This window comes from Alligator sinensis, unplaced genomic scaffold, assembly GCF_000455745.1.
Source record: "Alligator sinensis unplaced genomic scaffold, ASM45574v1 scaffold447_1, whole genome shotgun sequence".
Lineage (NCBI taxonomy): Eukaryota > Metazoa > Chordata > Crocodylia > Alligatoridae > Alligator > Alligator sinensis.
The window spans coordinates 1,925,876-1,944,055 of record NW_005842123.1 but is presented as its reverse complement, the minus strand read 5'-3'; the positions used below and the strand labels follow the sequence as shown (position 1 = coordinate 1,944,055).

The 18,180-nt window shown below is 42.5% G+C and overlaps 1 protein-coding gene across 3 annotated transcripts in view; it reads right to left on the bottom strand.

Moving 5' to 3' along the window:
- PLEKHA7 (pleckstrin homology domain containing A7) overlaps positions 1 to 18,180 on the bottom strand; it is a 194,695-nt gene that overhangs the window by 92,102 nt on the left and 84,413 nt on the right. For all 3 annotated transcript variants that reach the window (XM_025205641.1, XM_025205643.1, XM_025205642.1), the window contains exon 3: positions 7,039 to 7,150. In XM_025205641.1, coding sequence (XP_025061426.1) covers positions 7,039 to 7,150 — 112 coding nt within the window. The remainder of the gene's footprint in view (positions 1 to 7,038; positions 7,151 to 18,180) is intronic.

Below are 18,180 nucleotides of genomic sequence, written 5' to 3'. Positions count from 1 at the left end.
CTTTCCCTCATAAGCTGAGCCTGCAACCACCGTGATGGAACAGCACCCTTATGAACTGCAAAGCAAGTGACCCTCTGGGGCACCTTTAAGGGTCACACTGGTTGGTTTCTTAAGGATGCTGAACAGGGTTATTGGCTCTGTTCAGTAGTACAGTATCAATACAATTATACAGCAACCTTAAGTCAACTGACTTTTATGGTTTATTTTGAGCAAAAAATGGTGGATCTATAAATGGAATGATATGGTATCTGCCTGAGTAATTTCATTTTTCAAATGGAATATATTAAATGTATAAATGAAAACTATTATTAAGTAACCAATAAAACCAATATATTTTATCTATGTAAAGTGAAAAGATTTTATATTTTCTCTTCATTTCATTGTAAATGTTTTTCTAATGAATGTTATAAGACTCATAAAAGAATCTGATATCTTTTCTACTTCACAACTAAAATAGAACTTAGCAGTTTCTCCACTCAGACTTCAACACTGACCATCTGGGACCATAAAATCTGTCTATAAAGTTCAGTTTATATAACCATGAATTACCATTGGCTTTATAAGATGCTTAGTGCACTTTTATTTCTTGTAAAACACAGTAAAGAAAGGTATTATGTATATACAAATACATACATGATTTGTAACCATGCATTACAAATATAATGTAATATATAAAATATATTAAGCTATTAATTGCTACCATGAGAAAAGGATTCATTTCAGAGTTTTCTTTTTCTTATAGATATTAACACCACTCTAATAAAAATGAAAGTTTTCTAATTATTTTGAACAAAGAGCTTCACACATATCCATACAGATGTCAGAAGGAATTAAGGAGTTGGATACCTTGACAATAGCTGCATAATACCTTCCAGGAATATGACCTTGTTTAATTAAGAAGACTCAAGAATAGAATTCAATGATGTACTTGTAACAGTTATTGTTCATCTATTCCAAAAGTCATTCTAGCAGAAATGCCTAAACAGAGATTTACACAGAACATTTCTATTAGCTGGATAAGAAAAGGCTACTCACAGGACCAAACTAATGAAAGGGATGTGGGGGTAATAATAGACCACAGTATGAATATGAGCCGGCAGTAGATCCTGTAGCCAGTAGGGCAAATAATACTCTTGCATGCATCAATCGATGCATCTCCAGTAAAACCAAGGAGGTGATTCTTCCGCTCTGCTCAGCACTTATGAGACCACAGCTGGAGTACTGCGTCCAGTTCTGGGCACCAGACTTTAACAAGGACGTGGACAAGCTTGGCAGAGTCCAAAGAAGAGCCACCCGTATATAATCAGAGTCTTGAAATGCAAGCCATATGAGGAAAGGCTGAGGGATCTCTTCAGCCTGAAGAAAAGAAGGCTGACAGCAGACCTAGTAGTAGCTTACCGCTGCACTAGGGAAGTATAACAAGGGCTCAGTGAGCAACTGTTCACCAGGGCACCTGAGGGGAAAACCAGGAGTAATGGCCACAGACTCCTGAAAGACTGATTCAGGCTGAACATTGGGAAAAGCTTTTTCACAGTCCGGGTATCCAGACTGTGGAATAAGCTCCCTCCAGAGGTGGCGCAATCACTTACCCTGGAAATCTTCAAGAGGAGACTGGACAGTCACCTTGCTGGGGTCATCTGACCCCCAGTTATCTTTCCTGCTTGGTGCAGGGGGCTGGACCCGATGGTCTTCCAAGGTCCCTTCCAGCCTTACAATCTATGAATCTATACTAAAGGTTACAGATATTATATGCCAGTTTCATGCTCATTACAGTAATTAAAATATTTTAAAGTACAAACAGAATCACAGAAAATTAGGGTTGGAAGCGACCTCAGGAGCTCATTTCATCCAACCCCCTGCTCAAAGCCATTATTTAAAATCTCCATAAACTGGATAATTAAAAATAGCTGTTCCACTTTGCTATAGCAAAGAATGAGTCGTAATATATAACGTGTATGTCTTATTTGGCTTCAACAAGCTGCAACAGATTTTCTTTTTATAAGTTTTGATTGTTCCTCTTTTCCACACTTCAGTCATCCTTTCCTGATCTAAAATATTCTGATAACATTGGCATGTGTTGATAAATGGAGAGTCAAGCTGCTGGCTTTGTCATTGAAACCAGACAAGTCACTTGTGATGTCAGTGCATGTCTGCATTGCAGACTTGTTTGGGAATTACTCACTTTTTCTACTACAATTAGATGCCAGCAGCATGGATTTTTTTAATTCCCTCTCCACTACTGTTCCATTTTCTACTCCCCATTCAGCAATTCCAGCTGGAAGTACACAAGACAAAAAAGTACCTAGTTTTAACTATGAAGCATTCCTACAAGATCTGCTCCTCAAATGAGGGATACACATTTTATTAAAATGTTTTTCTTCTGAAATTTATTTTCTAAGCATTAGAAAAAGCAAAACATTTATTGCAGTAAAAAACTGGCTATCACAGATAAAGATCTTTACTCTCACTCCACAGAGAGTATATACTTTGCCTTTTCCTAATGTCTTTCATTCAAAAATCACATTAATTTTAGTGTAATGACAGTTCCAGAGAATTAGAAATCCTTCCAGTTTTACAGACAGGCATACCAAGTTGCCAAGAGATTAAGCAACTTGTCCACTGCTATACAATTAGAGTCAACAGTGGAAGAGAACCCAGAATTCCAGTCATTATCTCCACCTGAATCCTCCAACCACTCTGCCATTACCTCTTATTTCTCTCTAGAACCATTATACCTTTCCCCTTATTTTCATGTCCTAATCCTCAGTTGTTTGTCTCTCAGTTGACTACTAGCAACAACATCTTTGAGTATCAGCAATTCAGCTTCTTCTCTTAAACAGACACTATCTGAAACACTGACTTTCCTAGTGCCGTCTCATATTTCGGACTTTATGGAACCACTAACTGTATCAGGTGGCCCAAGAGCAGATATTCATTTCAACATACTTTACACAGTTAATGAAAATAAATCTTTGGACCAGAAAGTTACTACCTGAGCCTCTCACACACACACACTGAACTCCAGACAATAGAAATAGTTTTTCAACCTAAAAAGAAACGGGCCTTTTTCAAGGTTCTTCTTTCATCCAAATCTTCCTTTACCTCTCTTTATTCCTACCACTTTCTTTTCAAGTGAAGATCCATAGATTCATGCAAAGTATGGGCACCTATACATGTGCAGGGAGGCTTCTCCAACATGCTGTAATTACAGTGCATGGAACAGACTTGATTAATCGAGTCTGCAGGCACATAGTAATTACCGTGCTCTAGCAGACTCCAGTGTCACATGTATCAGCGTCCCCATGCTGAAAAATGGCAGTGGGGGTGCTTTAACTAAAGCTTGTTATTTGCTCAAAATAGAGGCTTGTACATACTAGAAGGTTCATCCTCTCAATCTTGAAGTGTAGCTGATAATCTGCTGTTCAGCTGACACTTTTTTTTCCAAGGTGCAGCAATTCTTAGGTGTCAGCTCTTGAAAAGAATCTAGTTGAACTCACTATGCTAGTTCTTACTCTATTAGGTTCAGTAAATGGACAGGTGGATAAAAATAACAACACAGACTTGATCAGCATTCCAACCCCAAGTCCCATATTTGCCAGCCAGGGTATCAGACCACACACCTGTCCAGAGAAGCACTATGCAAAGCTAATTCACAAGATATGGTAGCCAGTTGGAAAGGTTGAGACCTTTCCTAAAATGATCTTAAAACCCTGGTTTATCTAATGCATTTGCCTTTATAGCACAACTCTAAATACAGGAAGTTAGATATGGGCTATAGAGTGCAGATATAGATTCAGAGAACAGAAATGAGACAGGGAAGGTCAAGGGTGTTAACTAAGTCTTTTAAGGTGGGTGTGACGGGCTATGGTCTTTTTTGCAATATTTCTGTTTTAAATGTATTCATGTTGTTAGAATATTGAATGCCTCTGCTTACCTCTTTAGCCTGATCACAGGGAATGAAGGGTTAAGTCTAAGAGGGATATTCAGCAACACAGGACTTGAATAGCCTTGTTACGGCTTCAGATGGTGTTGGTATTCCCCCTTTGGAAGATGCATGCCAGAGGCTTCAAAGCCTTGACAATGGACAAAGCAGGGTAAACAAGGAGAGCATCTGGAGGGAGAGTGGAGAGGAAATCTACAGACAGACACCAACAGAGCACTTTGGGGCTCCTGGCTGTGGCACACTGGAGAGGGAACAGCTGAATATGTTTGGGGTGCTTAGAACAGTGCAGGCTGGGCTGGGGACAGAGGGACCTCTCAACCCTTTGAAAAGGGCAGAGAACCTCTGGTTGGATGGCCTTTGTCCTAATAAATAACTTAAATGAAGAGAAGCCATCTGTTTTGCTGTTTGGAACTTCAGGTTGCATTTGTTCTCCCCAGCAAGAGATAAAGTCCCTTTCTCAAGAGCTGAACTAGAAGATAGCACCTTAAGTAAGGGCCACAGACAACTAGGGAGGATGAGGGACCAGAAGGCCAAGGTATCAAAGTGAAAAGGTGCCAGGGCTCTGCCTTGTTTAGAAGCCATACCTTGGCTGGCTTCAAGGGGAAGACAAGGCACCCTCCCCCGAAACAGACATCTGCCTTTCGGGAAGGGGGCGGGAAATCAAGCCTGCATGCACCAGCCACCCTGACCAACAGGCTGGGGTGCTCCAGCAGCCTCCAAGGAGGCTGCTGAACTGCCACTCTCTCCAGCCCCATTCCCCACAAGCTTCAGGGCTGAGGCTGAGGTTTGCTGCCTAGCTGAAGGGAGATGTGGGGTGTAACAGAGCCCTCTGCCTTGCAGGTCTCCCCCCAGCTACCCCAGCTGGGGAATTGGGGAGGAGCTGGGCCGGGCTCATGAAGAGAGTAGACTCTGTTCACGCCCGCTCCAGATCAGGCCAAGTAAAGCGGAGAGGGGGAAGCAAGTAACACTGAGCTCCTGGCTTTCCTGGCCTGAGCTGAGGGTGGTGGGGTTGGAATGGAGCCTGTTCACCTTATAGGCCCAGCCTGGCTCCCCACAATATCCCAGCCGGGCGGAGGCGGGGGGCTCTGTTTCACCTCCCCAACTCCCATCCAGCTCCAGCCAGGCAGCAAACCCCAGCTGGCAGCTCAGTGCTGCTGCCTCCCTCCCCTCTGCCTTCCCCTACCCGCCACTGACAGCCCTGGGAGGGAGGCTGGCCTGCATCAACCCAGCCCACAGTGTATGAAAATTAACCGTAGGGAGCACAAATTCCCTAAGGTGCTCTGAAGCAGAGTTTTCATCTAATACATCATTTGAGGAGGGTTAATTTTTTGTGCAATCAGCCACTTTAAAAGCACTCTATAGCCATGCATGCATGTCATAGCACAGCTGTAAAGTGCCTTCAGGGGCACTGAACAAAAAGTGTAACTTGTGTAAGTGCCCATGAAGCTTTCTGCTTCTGAGCCTCTGGGATCAGTTCAGATCCCAGATGCCCTCCCACCTCATAAGTCTAGATTACTGGGTAGTTTCTAGTTTCCTTAAATATCAGGCTTCCCGGTTGTCATTCAGAACCTTTGTTGGAGAAACAAAGTTGTGGTGAAAGGCCTTTCAAAAGATATAATGCAGGCAGGATTTCAGAGAAAAACACACTCTTAAGAGGCACAAGAAGCATAAGAGAGCCTCCAACTAAAAGTATTCTGCCTGGTTCTGTACCATCTGAAAGAGAAGATACACTAGTATTCCTCTATTTTATTGGGCTACAAACAGAACTATGGCAAAGTGCATCCAGTGAGGGACTAGTGAGAAAGACCAATGGAAGTATGTTTAAAGGTGGTGATGAACACCAAAGACTATGAAATTGAAGGAGGGGATTAGAAAATTAATCCTCCTGCCCACTGAGCAGCAGATCTCAAAATAAATTACAGGAGGAAAACTGGTATGCTCGTATCTGGACAGGATCAATAAAGGCAACATTCTAAGTAATTAAAACTGGATTAAGAAAAGAAACACCTGGGTACTTTCTCACAGGTTGAACTGCCACAATAAACTGTAATTGCAAATTAACCAAGTATCATATTCAGGCGAACATTAAATTGTCCATTTTAAAATGACAATTATACTAAGCAGTTTACTTTTAAAGCTAAGTATGTTGCTAAGAACTGACAACATAATGGCTCATGAGTTGGTCCAATAAGCTTTAAATGAGTGATTATACTCAGAATTGAAGAAGCATTACTGAGTTTCATGAAATGATTTTCCTTTCCCCACTATTAAGCCAAGAAGAACAAAACAGAATGAAAGCTTTTCACTAATGGCAATTTAACAGAGAAATTAACTGATCAATAATAGCCTTATAATCAATTAGCTAAGTCCTTTCTTCTATGACTTAGACACTTAACTGGCTTGATGCCTTTCCAGTAAAGAAGGCTTAACAAAGGAAAGATGTACAAATACTTATTTCTTCTTTATAGACAATACGTTCCTCACTTTAATCTAGTTTCAGAGGCAACTAAACCAGTTTAGTTGTACTAGAGTGCATCATATAAATTATGAAAAATAAGGGGGGAATATTTTTTTTTGCCATGTGCTGTACTAATTTTGATCATTTGGTGTTTCTGGGTTTTGTGTGTGCATGAAGAGATATGCAGCCCCTGTGGCCTGTACCTACTTATAACTGAATAGCCCTAACTTAAGATAATAAAGGAAAAAGAAGGGTAAGAAAGAATAGCAAGAGAAATTCAAAGTTATCATTTCCACTGTTTTCCAGGTGACCTTACAGTGCTCTGGCCAATCAGATGACTTACTGGAACTGACATGACATATATATGATTTCATTCCTTAGAAACCTCTCACACACTGAATTGGTAATTCATAGACTTGTCATTTAAAACAAAAATCACCTGAAATGTGATTAGAGGGTTTCTGAGCTGTCAAAAGATGTTTGTGTTGTCACTATATCTCCTAAGTTTGTTTGGATGGGAGAAGTCTCTCTTCCTTGGAAGTACATTAATATGTTTTTAGCATGAAATCTTAAATGTGTTTTAAGGCAGCAATAAACTGAACTGAAAGGAGACCAAATGAGTCTTTTTTTGCCTTACCTTAGGAACAGGTTTTGTATCAACAGTGGATGCAGTTACTGCAGTGGATGTTTCGCTGACCATGCTTGAGGGTCTTTGGTTTATTTGTTGCTTGGACATGTGTGAATTTTGCCTAGAAAAAAAAAAAGGAAGTATTCCTAAAATATATATATTTTTAAACAATCAGCTTCTGACTTTTAACACAGAAAGTATAGTTTTTCAGTTTCCTGAAGTGCACAAACAGCAGCCTAGTTAAGCACTAGGAGAGTTTCCCCTTGCCTGCCAATGCAGATTGCTTTTTTCTTGTGACACCCATTATTCTAGTATGGTCTTTCTTAGCAGATACTGGTAATGATATTTGGTAGTTCATATTTACAGGTAACAAGAAAAGCAGCATGACACACAATTCCACACACAGTAAAAATGACACACTGTAATCACAACAATCAAAAAGAGTTGAAACTTACATAGCAAGTCACAGGTGTATGTAAACAAAAAGAATACATTGTGTACTGGTGGTGCTCAACTTTTCTGGCCCCCTGAGAAGAAAGAGTGGTACGGCATCAGCATGTGCCAGATTCAGCCACAGGGCAACCAACCCTGCATGCTGGATCTGGACATGGAGTGACAGACCCTGTAAGCTGGCATGATCTGGCATGCAAGGTCACATCATCCCACCTGCTGATTCTCCATAAGCCAGGAAAGGTAGTGGTGGAAGAATGGTGGTGTTAATTGCCACAGCTCCCAGAGGCAGAGCATAACATAAATGCATAACAAGGAGACTGAAAACAGACCCAACTCTCTGTGAGAAATGCTCATTAAATACAGGAACAGTAGTTTTTCACCCCTCATTACAGCTCTTTATCTAGTTCCTCTGAGTGCTTCATGTCTCTAATACAGTGGTTCCTCAAACAGGGTGTTACAAGACCCTTTCAGGTGTGTCATCGTTCATCATGACATGGGTGCTGCTGGCACAGGCGGGTGGAACTGCCCTGCATGTCTCATACAGAGCCTGACTGGGAAGAGCTAAGGCAGGTACTCCTGCCTGTATTAGGGTTATCTGATAAACATAATGCTGGCAAGCCGAAGCGCCAGCTCCTGCTGCAGCCCTTCCCAGTCCTATCCCCCACTCTCTTCCCAGAGCGTGCAGGGCAGTTTTACCTGGCTGTGGCAGCAAAGCCAGTAGGATCACCCTGGTTGAGAACCACTAAGGTAAACTAGGGCAGTACACCAGTAGTTTTCAACCGCAGTGCCACCAAACTCTGAAAAATTTTGGACGGGTGCCTTGAGTCTAATGGTAGAGAGCCACAGGTCTAAGAACAGGACGTAGGCAACTCAAAGCTGCTTTAGAAGTCATGAAAGCAAGGACTCTTAGTCATTCTCAGCAATTATGCAGTTAGGCAGAGTAAAATCATTTAATAAAGTAGGCAGTTGTGGCTCAAGAGTTCCTATGCACTTAAAAAGTTTATACACTTAATCAGTTTGTTACAATATAAGCAATACATGAAAAATTAGTCTTAGCCTTGTGTTATGAAATTAAGTGATTTGTGCACCAATCCATTCTGATGGAAATGGAGCTGCTTTCATGTAAAGGCATAAACACAGCCAAGAGAGAAACTCAGTCAGGTCAAGAATAAAAAGCATGGTATCACTATAGTTTAGAATGAAAGGTTTATTTAATTACTAAAGAAAGAATTTGTGGTATGAGTTGTCAAACATCCAAGCCGTGACTCAAATATGGCAATATAAGATTCCACAACACTTCAGTATTCAAGGACACTCACATTAGAAAATACTGTTTGCAGGAGTGGGTGGCTGGCATTTTACTAATTGAGTAAACTTAAAGATAAGTTAGCTGCATATAGTGCAGGTAAGAATTATTTTTTACACAAGGGTCTTGGGTATCTGAAGGAATATTTTTCTCATAATATTGTCAAACTCAAGCACGGTGAATACCTGTGCCACAGAGTTAAACTGTATATTGGTCCTATAAATTAGTCTATCTGGGGTCCAGGCTACAAAGAGTAGCTGATTTTCAGAAAAATGGCTTACTATTTAATTAGAACCTAGACTCCACTGCATGAATGCTATGCAAATGTATGGGGAGACCATTTAAAGACAGAAAATTAGTTTATTGTTCATTAAAATGCACCTGTGGTCAACAGCAAGAAATTCCATAAAACCAAAATAAAAAATACATAATCATTTTTAGTTTACAGCAGGTGTATGCTCAAACTGGCATAGCAAAACCACAAGGGAACAGCTACTGTATTTACTCAAATACAAGATGAAGTTTTTACCCTTGATTGGCATGGGGAAAAAAGCTCCTTGTCTTATAATCACATACTAGGAAACCTCACTAAATACACTGTCTATTGTTAAACTACTGCCAAAAACAGCATGTGCTCAGTAGTCAAAACCAACTATGAAGTTGATTTAAGCACAGCCCAGGTAAGCAAACATGCTAATGGAAACCTACCACAAGCATAACTTAATATAACCCATCTGAATATGGTAGTGCCCATTAAGCACAGTCCCCCTCACTGCCGACTCTTTTTCAAGTCATACAGTTCACCCACAATCTCTCTGTTCCTGCTCTCAGCCTGGCATGTATGATAAGTGTGGCCCCACCCAGCATGAGGTGAAGCTGGACCAGGCTGCCCCACACCTCATCTGCATATAAATTTTTGGAGCATCCCAGAGCTTGCAACAAGGACACCCAGTTCCACTCATGAGTGGGGGCTAACTAGCACGTAGATCTTTGGGGGGCAGGGAAATCTGGAGTACACAAACATGCTGAGCAGCGCTGAGCTGTGGGCTCACCGTGACTTAAAATGCTGTGGACTCTGGTGGGATTCAGCCCCATGAACTATGTGGTAAATCATTAATCTAAAAGCAAAAGGCTCATATCACGCATAGTTTGTGCTACGTGGAAGAGAACCACATAACCCTTCTTTACAAGAAGGGGGAGAGACGGGATCTGAGAAACTGGCGTCCGATTATGCTACTGAACCTTGACTACAAACTAATGGCCAAAATCTTGGCCAAGTATTTTAAGTCTGTTATAGGTACAGTGGTCCACAAGGACTAGGCTTGCAACAGATCCACGAAGCTCTGATACAGCTGCAAGATGCGCTACAGAACCAATAGTAGAGGGGAGAAAACATCGCCATGCTGAACCTCAACTTGGAGAAGGCCTATGACCGGGTATCCTATCGCTTCCTGCTGGAAACACTGAAAAATGTGGGAGTCCCCACAACCTTTGTCACTTGGATAAAGGCACTGTAAAGTGAGCAGCAGGGTACTGGTGAACAGGTCCCTGACAGACCTGACTGTGGTGGAGTTGGGAGTCAGGCAGGGCTGTCTGCTCTCCCTGAACCTGTTTATTTGAACAAGGCAGCCACCAGCACAGTGACTAAGGCAGGACCCTGGGATCAGCAGCGTGAAGATCCCCGGGAACAATGAGGAAAAGACTAAAGTCCTCGCTTACATAGAGAGCCTTAACATCATATGCAGGGACAAGAGTTCAATGGAAAGAGCGTTCAAACACACCCAGGTATATGGAGCAGCAGCAGGGGCCAAGTTCAACATGAGCAAAAGCACCTGTCTAGTCCAGGTAAGCTCGGGGACCTGTTGTCCCTTGGGGTCTCCATCCCCTGACAGGGGGTAAATATCCTCAGGGTAGAGTTGATGAGACAGAGGGCGTGGGAAAAGATGGAAGCGAACGTGAAACAGAGACTGGGGCTATTGCAATCGTGCTGCCTGTCAATGTGGGAGTGGGGGGGAGGGTGGTGCATGGCACTGATCAAGGCAGAGCTACTGCCAATACTTTTACACAATGCCCTAGTTTTCCCTTCCTCAGAGCAAGTCATTTGCAGAATCCAAAGAGCCATGTGTGCTTTCTTTTGGAATTCCACATGAAGAAAGTGGTGAAGACCAAGCTGTACAAAGCGAAACAGTCTAGAGGCAGAGGAATGCCAGACATCCTACTCTTCCTCTAGGCCAAGTACATGTGCCAGGTTTGCAAACTGGCAACAGGGATGGAATCCAAAACAGCCCGCTTTGTCAAGTGTTTTGCAGGGTGACTGCTGAGACAGCGGCAGGTGTATATGACAACCAATGGAAGCCCACAGGCCACAGTGTCCCTGTGGTTCTACAAGGTCCTAAAATGCTTCCAGGAGAAAAACAAGCTGCAGGATGTGACACTAGTGACACTGGCAAACCACCACAAGATACGGGAGGTGGTAAGGGCAAGAAACATCGTATCGCCCATGAGCTTACTACCTGGTGACAGCTCCACACTTTCTGAGAGTGAAGCTTCCACAAAGACCTGCAGAAGGAGCACAGAGACGTGAACTGGTAGGCAGCCCACCAGGCACTCCCCACATGGGCATGGAAGACAGCACAGGGCAGAGAGGATACATCAAACTGCTCAAGGCAGACCTGCCACTGGCAGGCAGAAAGAATCGACTACCTCTTCTGGGACTGCCCATTAACCAGAGAGGTGTGGAAGAAAGTATGCACACTCCTCCTGGTAGTGACGGGTTTTTGAACCCTGACCAGAGAACTGGTCCTTTAAGGGCACTCGACCAAGCAGCAAGGGGCCCCAAGAGTAGGGCTGTGCGAAGCTTCAGTCCCTGATTCGATTCGGTGGAGATTTGGCCTGACTTGGTAGCCAAATTTCCGAATCCAAATGGAATCAGAGGACCCTTTAATCCCTCCAAATTGAACTGGAATCCTTCAAATTGATTCGGAGAGATTCAGTGATTCGGACATAGACACAGCTTTAAATGTTTTTTCTACATACCTCAAGATAGCAGGCAGCTTGTGAATGCTGCAATGCTGGGGCACATGGAGTGTCCCACAGAAGCGTGGGGGGCTCCCCAGCATGTTCAGCAGCAGACCTGGAAGTGGACTAGAAGCACTTCCCTGGGGGAGCACCTGGGGTCCCCCTGCAGCCCATCGCTGAACCGGGGGGCTGTGGGGGGAAGAGCCTGCTGCACTCTCCAGTGGACCCGGAAGTGGACCGGAAGTACCGGAAGTACTTCCGGTCCACTTCCAGGTTCTCCACCAAGCACGCGGCAGGCCCTCGCCTGCACTCCTGTGGGATACTCCACCCGCCCCAGCATCGCAGCATTCACAAGCCGTGCTGGTAACTCAAGGTACACAGAAAAAACATTTAAAGCTGTGTCTATGTCCGAATTGTTGATTCTCCGAATCACCATCGAATCTTCAGATTCAGGTTTGGCTGAATCGAGTAAGGGACAGTGATTCAAATCAACAAATCAAATCACTGTCTCCAATTCAGGCCAAGCCCGAATCAAATAGGGCCTGCTTCGCACACCCCTACCTGACAGCCCACTTCAACCAGTTCAACTCCTACTTTAGGTATGGCCTGTGGAAGGCCAGAAACCTACTCACAAACAGGCATTCAGACCCCACAGTCGAGGACTGTATTAAAATGGGGCTGAGTAAATGTACTGGTACTACAGGAAGACAGAAGAGGATGACAGGGAAGAGGTGGTGGACCTCATATGGAAGAGAGGAGACTGGCATAGACTTTTCAGAGGTAAGCCCTCCGAAGAGAACAAGGAGGATAACAGTGACAACAGCGACTACAACAATGATGAATATGATGATGAGTAAAAGCACTGGAATGGTGATGGGTACGTGGGACTGTGGCTGGATGGTGCAAATTTTGTAACAGGACTAAAACAGTTTAACTGTCCAAATGTGTTTTGGTCTGTCAAGTGAACTACAGTGGTCAGTTAAGTCTGATTCAACCATGTCAGTTAAAACATTCAACCACGTTTATCTTAAACCAGTTTCAACCATTTTGAAATTGGTTTATGTGTACTGAGCTTCTGTTTTGTTACAGGTTTAAACCAGCTTCTGATCACTTAAACTGGTTTATATGTAACTTCGGTCTCTAGCCTAGAAGTCTCTAAGTGTGCCACACAGTAATAACTTTAATAAACTCTTTATTTTGATTCAGAGAGAAAATATGACTCATGTTTATAATAAATCACTGAGTAAAATGGCAGTGTCCCTTACATACAATAAAACAACCCACTAGAAAAACTAACTTTTAGAGAACTATCACCCAAACTTATAGCCCACTACTCCTAAGAAGAAATACACATTTTTTTTTTCTGCACAGCAACTATTTGCCAAACGAGATGAGCATACTCAGCTATTTCTACTGGATTCAGTCCAAATGTGCACAAGAGCCAAATAATCTGTTTTCAAAGCTTTAACTTCCTGAGATGCCCTACGTAAGAGAAATTTCAAATGCCAGAACATGTATAGTATAAACAAGTACAGTATCTATTTTCTGCCTTTATTCAAGTCATGAAAGAAATATTTACATCCTTTTATTCAAGCAGGGTTATGTACTTTTCAATGAGAGTTTATTCACTCTTCTGGAAAATGTGCAACCCATTCTGTTATCTAAACCACTGTTAAATTTATACTCGATTGCCACTAATCTAACATGAAGGCTGCATTAAAATGAGGCAGACTGTGGAAGCCTACAGAACTTGGACCCTGTGATCTAGTCAAAACACCAACTTTGTCAGAAAGCCTGTAGCCTATGGGTGACTGGTGCCTCCCGAGTCTGTGGGGGACACCAGATCACTGCCGGGGGGTGGGAGGGTGTGGAGCAGGGTCCCTCAGCAGCTGATCACTGAGCCCGGAACCACCAGCAGCAAAACTAGAAGTGCACTTCCACCCACACTTCTGGTTTCATGGCTGACACTTCCAGGGGGTGCACAGCCAAATCTCAGGGGGTGCACGTGCACCCCCAATGCGTCACCAGTGCTGTAGCCCATTGAAAGACTAAACACAAGTTGAAGCCATGAAGACATAATGCAGGCCAGCTTAACTAGCTAACAAGAGCAAGGCAAAATTCAAATCTACCCATGCATTAAAGATTACAACCTCTAAAGTTAATGTTATGACTCCTCATTGTCAAGGTCATGACTTGCCATTGGCTGGGGCAGTGATTCTCAAGTAAGGTGCTGTGAGGAAGTAGTTGTGGCAGGAGCTCATGCTCCTACCTGTCTTAGGGTTATTTGATAAACCTCAGGCAAGCAGGATTGCCTAGTCCTATTGTAGTCCTTCCTGGCCAAACCCTGCATGGCATCTCCCAGAAACAGAGGACGATGGCAAATGTAGAACTGTCCCACACACCTGTTTCTATGAGAAGCACGGGAGAGAAAGGGCTGGATCAGGAAAGGCTGTGGCAAATAAAGGCCTTCCTTTCTGCTTTACGGTTAACAGATACTCCTGATATCAGATACCCCAAAGGCAGAAGTGCGCACCCCTGCCACAGCTGATTCCTGATCTGGCTGTGTGAGAGGAGTGTGGGATAGTTCCACGTGGTTATGGCAGCGGCAACATCCAGTTGAGAACCAGAGATAAGCAGAGGCAGCACAATGGTGATTCTCAGCTGGAGAGATGCCACATTCAAAAAAGTTATGGAGGGGTGCCCTGAATTGAAAAGGTTGAAAACCACTGGGCTAAGAAAGCATTCACAAACACAAAAACACTTTTCACCAGAGTAGCATTTCACAGTGCAGAATAATCATTGGTCTTTCCAACATTGTAGCTCTAACAGATGCCAAACAAGATGACAAACCATTATGCAAAGCACTGTACTAATTTATAGAAAAACACAGCACCTCTTCCAAAAAAATCAACAATCAAATAGGTAAATAAATGAAAAGGAAAGAACTGATCAGAGATGTAAAGGTAACGTATCATATTAACTCGAGTAGAGGGCCCTGATTATAAAATGAACCCCCAAAGAAAACTGGGATATGGAATTTATAGAAAATGTATAAATGTTATAATTTGACAAGTACAGAATCTAATTATGGGAGGTTTGCCTTGAATTTGTCCCCTTTCCACTGCTACAGCAGAGAAAATAAATCGAGGGGAAGGGGACTCAGGTAGCCCTTTGCTCTCTACTTCCCTCAATGTTTTTTACCTATAGCAGCCCCTTCCCCCTCTCCTTATTGCCAAACCCTGTTCTCTCTGAGTGCATGGAAGTGAGTGGCTATTTTGAAAACAATAACCCTGAAATTAAACATGGCTATCCCAATCTGCATAGCACCCATAGACTTAGTTCATCCAGAATTGATGCATTTTGAAACTGCTACACATTTTAGCACAGGTGTTTCATAAATACACTTCTGAGCAGTCTTTTGGCACCTACTTATAGCCAGCATAAACCATACATGATATTAGTCCAAAGGCTCAAGGCTCATGATTTACCACATAGTTCACTGGGCTGGGCCTCACCAGAGTTAACAGCATTTTAACCCATGGTGAGGCACAACACTGCATACAGTTCACCCAGAATACCTCCATCATGCCCTTCTTATCCTGGCACATATGGTTAGTATGGGCCCTCCCTCCACAGTGACCCCACAGCTCAGCACTGCTCTGTATGTATGTATGCATGCTCCAGATATCCTCCACAAAGGATCCATGTGCTAATTGGGCCCCACTCATGACTGGAACTGGGTGTTTTGTCACAAGTCCTGGGATGCTCCAAAAATTTATATGCAGATGAAACACAAGGCAACCTGGTCCAGCTTCACCTCATGGACACCAGGCCACACTAATCATATGCACCAGGCTAAGAGAGGGGGAAACGGAGGGATTCTGGATGAACTGTATGCAATGGCATGGCTCACCATGACTTGAAACTGAATCAGCAGTGAGAGGAACTGTGCTTAATGGGCATTAGCATACATCTTATTGAGATGGATTGCACTAACCTATCCTTGTGGCAGGTTTCCATCAGCATATTTGTCCAATGTGGACCATATGTTTTATAGTCATGGTCAGTGCTGGCTGCATTTAAAATCAACTTCATAGTTGGTTTCCATTGTTGAGCACATGTTGCTTTTGGCAACAGTTTAATGACAGTTTAAATGTATTTAATATGATTTTCTTGTGTGTAATTATAGGAGGAGGGAGTTTTTTCCCCTATGAGGTGACCTCATCTTGTATTCAAGTAACTACGGTAGGTTTTTGGGAACACTTTAAACCTTTGTCAATCATTTCTCTTAAAGCAGCAGTACTGTAAATCTTTGCATCTTTGTGCTATTCTCAAAACCTCTCAATTTTCCTGTGTATCAGAATAGGAGTTAGCTAGGTCATGGTCATTTTCTGGTGTAAAGTAACCTACAAAGACACACAGAGGACAATCCAGCCTTCTGCTTGACGGATCTCTTAGTTTCCTATGTAAGGAAATTTCATAATACAGCTCAAGTGATGTTTACTGTTCTTTTTGAAACAAGTCTTCAAAATACAAAATGCAGTATTTTCCACTTAAAATCATCATAGAATATTCTAAAAAGAAAATTGAGATCCCACCCCCCTCTAACTTGTTATAAAAGTTATCAGATAAAAACACATGGTAATTATGTTAGCTACTGTTATGAGGTTACAGTATTTTAAAAGTTCATTCTGGCTTTACATTGTACATCCATTTTCTTCACTTAATTGAGTTTCTGGATGTAAATTAATTTTATTTAAATTAGCTCTGTGCTTTTTATATGTTTGCATGAGCTGGTTTTAGATGATGTCCCTTATAAACAGAGTACCTATTAGATTAGTCAGATTTGTTTTGGGCCATTCCAGCCCCTCACTCCCCCCCAAGCATTCCAGTAAGGATAGCTACTACAGTAATCTGAGCCTAAAGCTTACAAATACAAGTTCTGCCCTGCAGTATGCTGGTAATGCAAACCTGGGTTAATAGGGGAAGAAGAGATTGATCTATGACTATAATTAGGTTTTTATTTTTTTTCTAGTTCCAAATGCTAATTAAAGTCTAAAACCATGGAGGCCTTTAGAAGAAAAGAGTGAAAATGTTGTCAACAGCAGTGGGGTTTTTTCATTCTGTTTTATTTTGTAATTCCACTGATGGGGGATTCTCCTTACCTCTGCCTCACAGGAATAAGGTATCTTCTCTTTCAGTATTTGGTCAACTTTGGTATCTGATTTCACCAGGGAATTCAGCAAGATGTTATATATACACAATATTGCCTTACCTAAGTATCCCTGTTAACCCACACATTTATTTCTCTTTCTGATTTGAACTGTTATTCTGTCTTTGACCAACCTACTTTTCACAAGAGGGAAATTGTGGACATTTCAGTCAGTTTTTCTAACCTCTACTTTTTTTAAGATGAATTTCTATTTGATTTTCACCCTGTCCTCACTCTTCTGTTTTCTGTAAGAAGTGGTTATCATTTATAAATCAAGTCTTCTACAGTTTACTATTTGTTCCTTAAAAATCATCCCAGGTACTAGACTGAAAAGCAGTAAGGTAGCCACTAGATAATCTATGGTATTTACAATCTACTAAGCATTTCTAAAGAAGCTGGTCAGTCTGAAGAAATTAATCTTTCTTCTTGGATAACAGTCTGGCGCTTACACACAAAACAAAATAAAATAATCAAAACAATGCACAAAGCCCCATGGATTTTAACTCAACCCACAAACCAAACCTTTACAATGGATATTGTTGTCCAATTATTTAATGGGAGTGGGGGGAGACCATCACAAAAAACACATACCAGTTTCTAATTTATTTAAAAATGAACACTACTACTTCTGGTGGTCCAGTTTCTACCACCAAAAAAGAAATTCTTCAAAGAAGTGCTCAGAAACCCCCTTGGCTCAGCAAGGGCATTCAGGAGCAATGCCTGAGGACTAAAAGGGGGGCGCACAACCAGTGGAAGGGAGGAGCTAGTACCAAGGAGAGTACTCCTCCTGAGCCCGGGAGTGTAGGAGGGCTATTAGGAAGGCCAAGGTAGAGATGGAACTCAGGCTAGCGTCCAGGATTAAGGACAACAAAAAGTCCTTTTTCAAGTACATTGGGAGCAAGAAGAGAGCACCAGGCAATGTAGGGCCCCTGCAAGACGCAAACGGTAATCTTGTCGCTACGCCAGACAAGAAAGCTGATATTTTTAATAGCTTCTTTGCCTCTGTTTTCTTCAATAGGTCCCGGGACATCCCACCTACCAGAGGGAGGGACAATCTCGGGGATAGCTCTGTCAGGCCTTCAGTCAGTACAGATGTAATTAGGGATCTTCTGGAAGGGCTAGACATTTTTAAATCTGCAGGTCCAGATGCCCTCCACCCAAG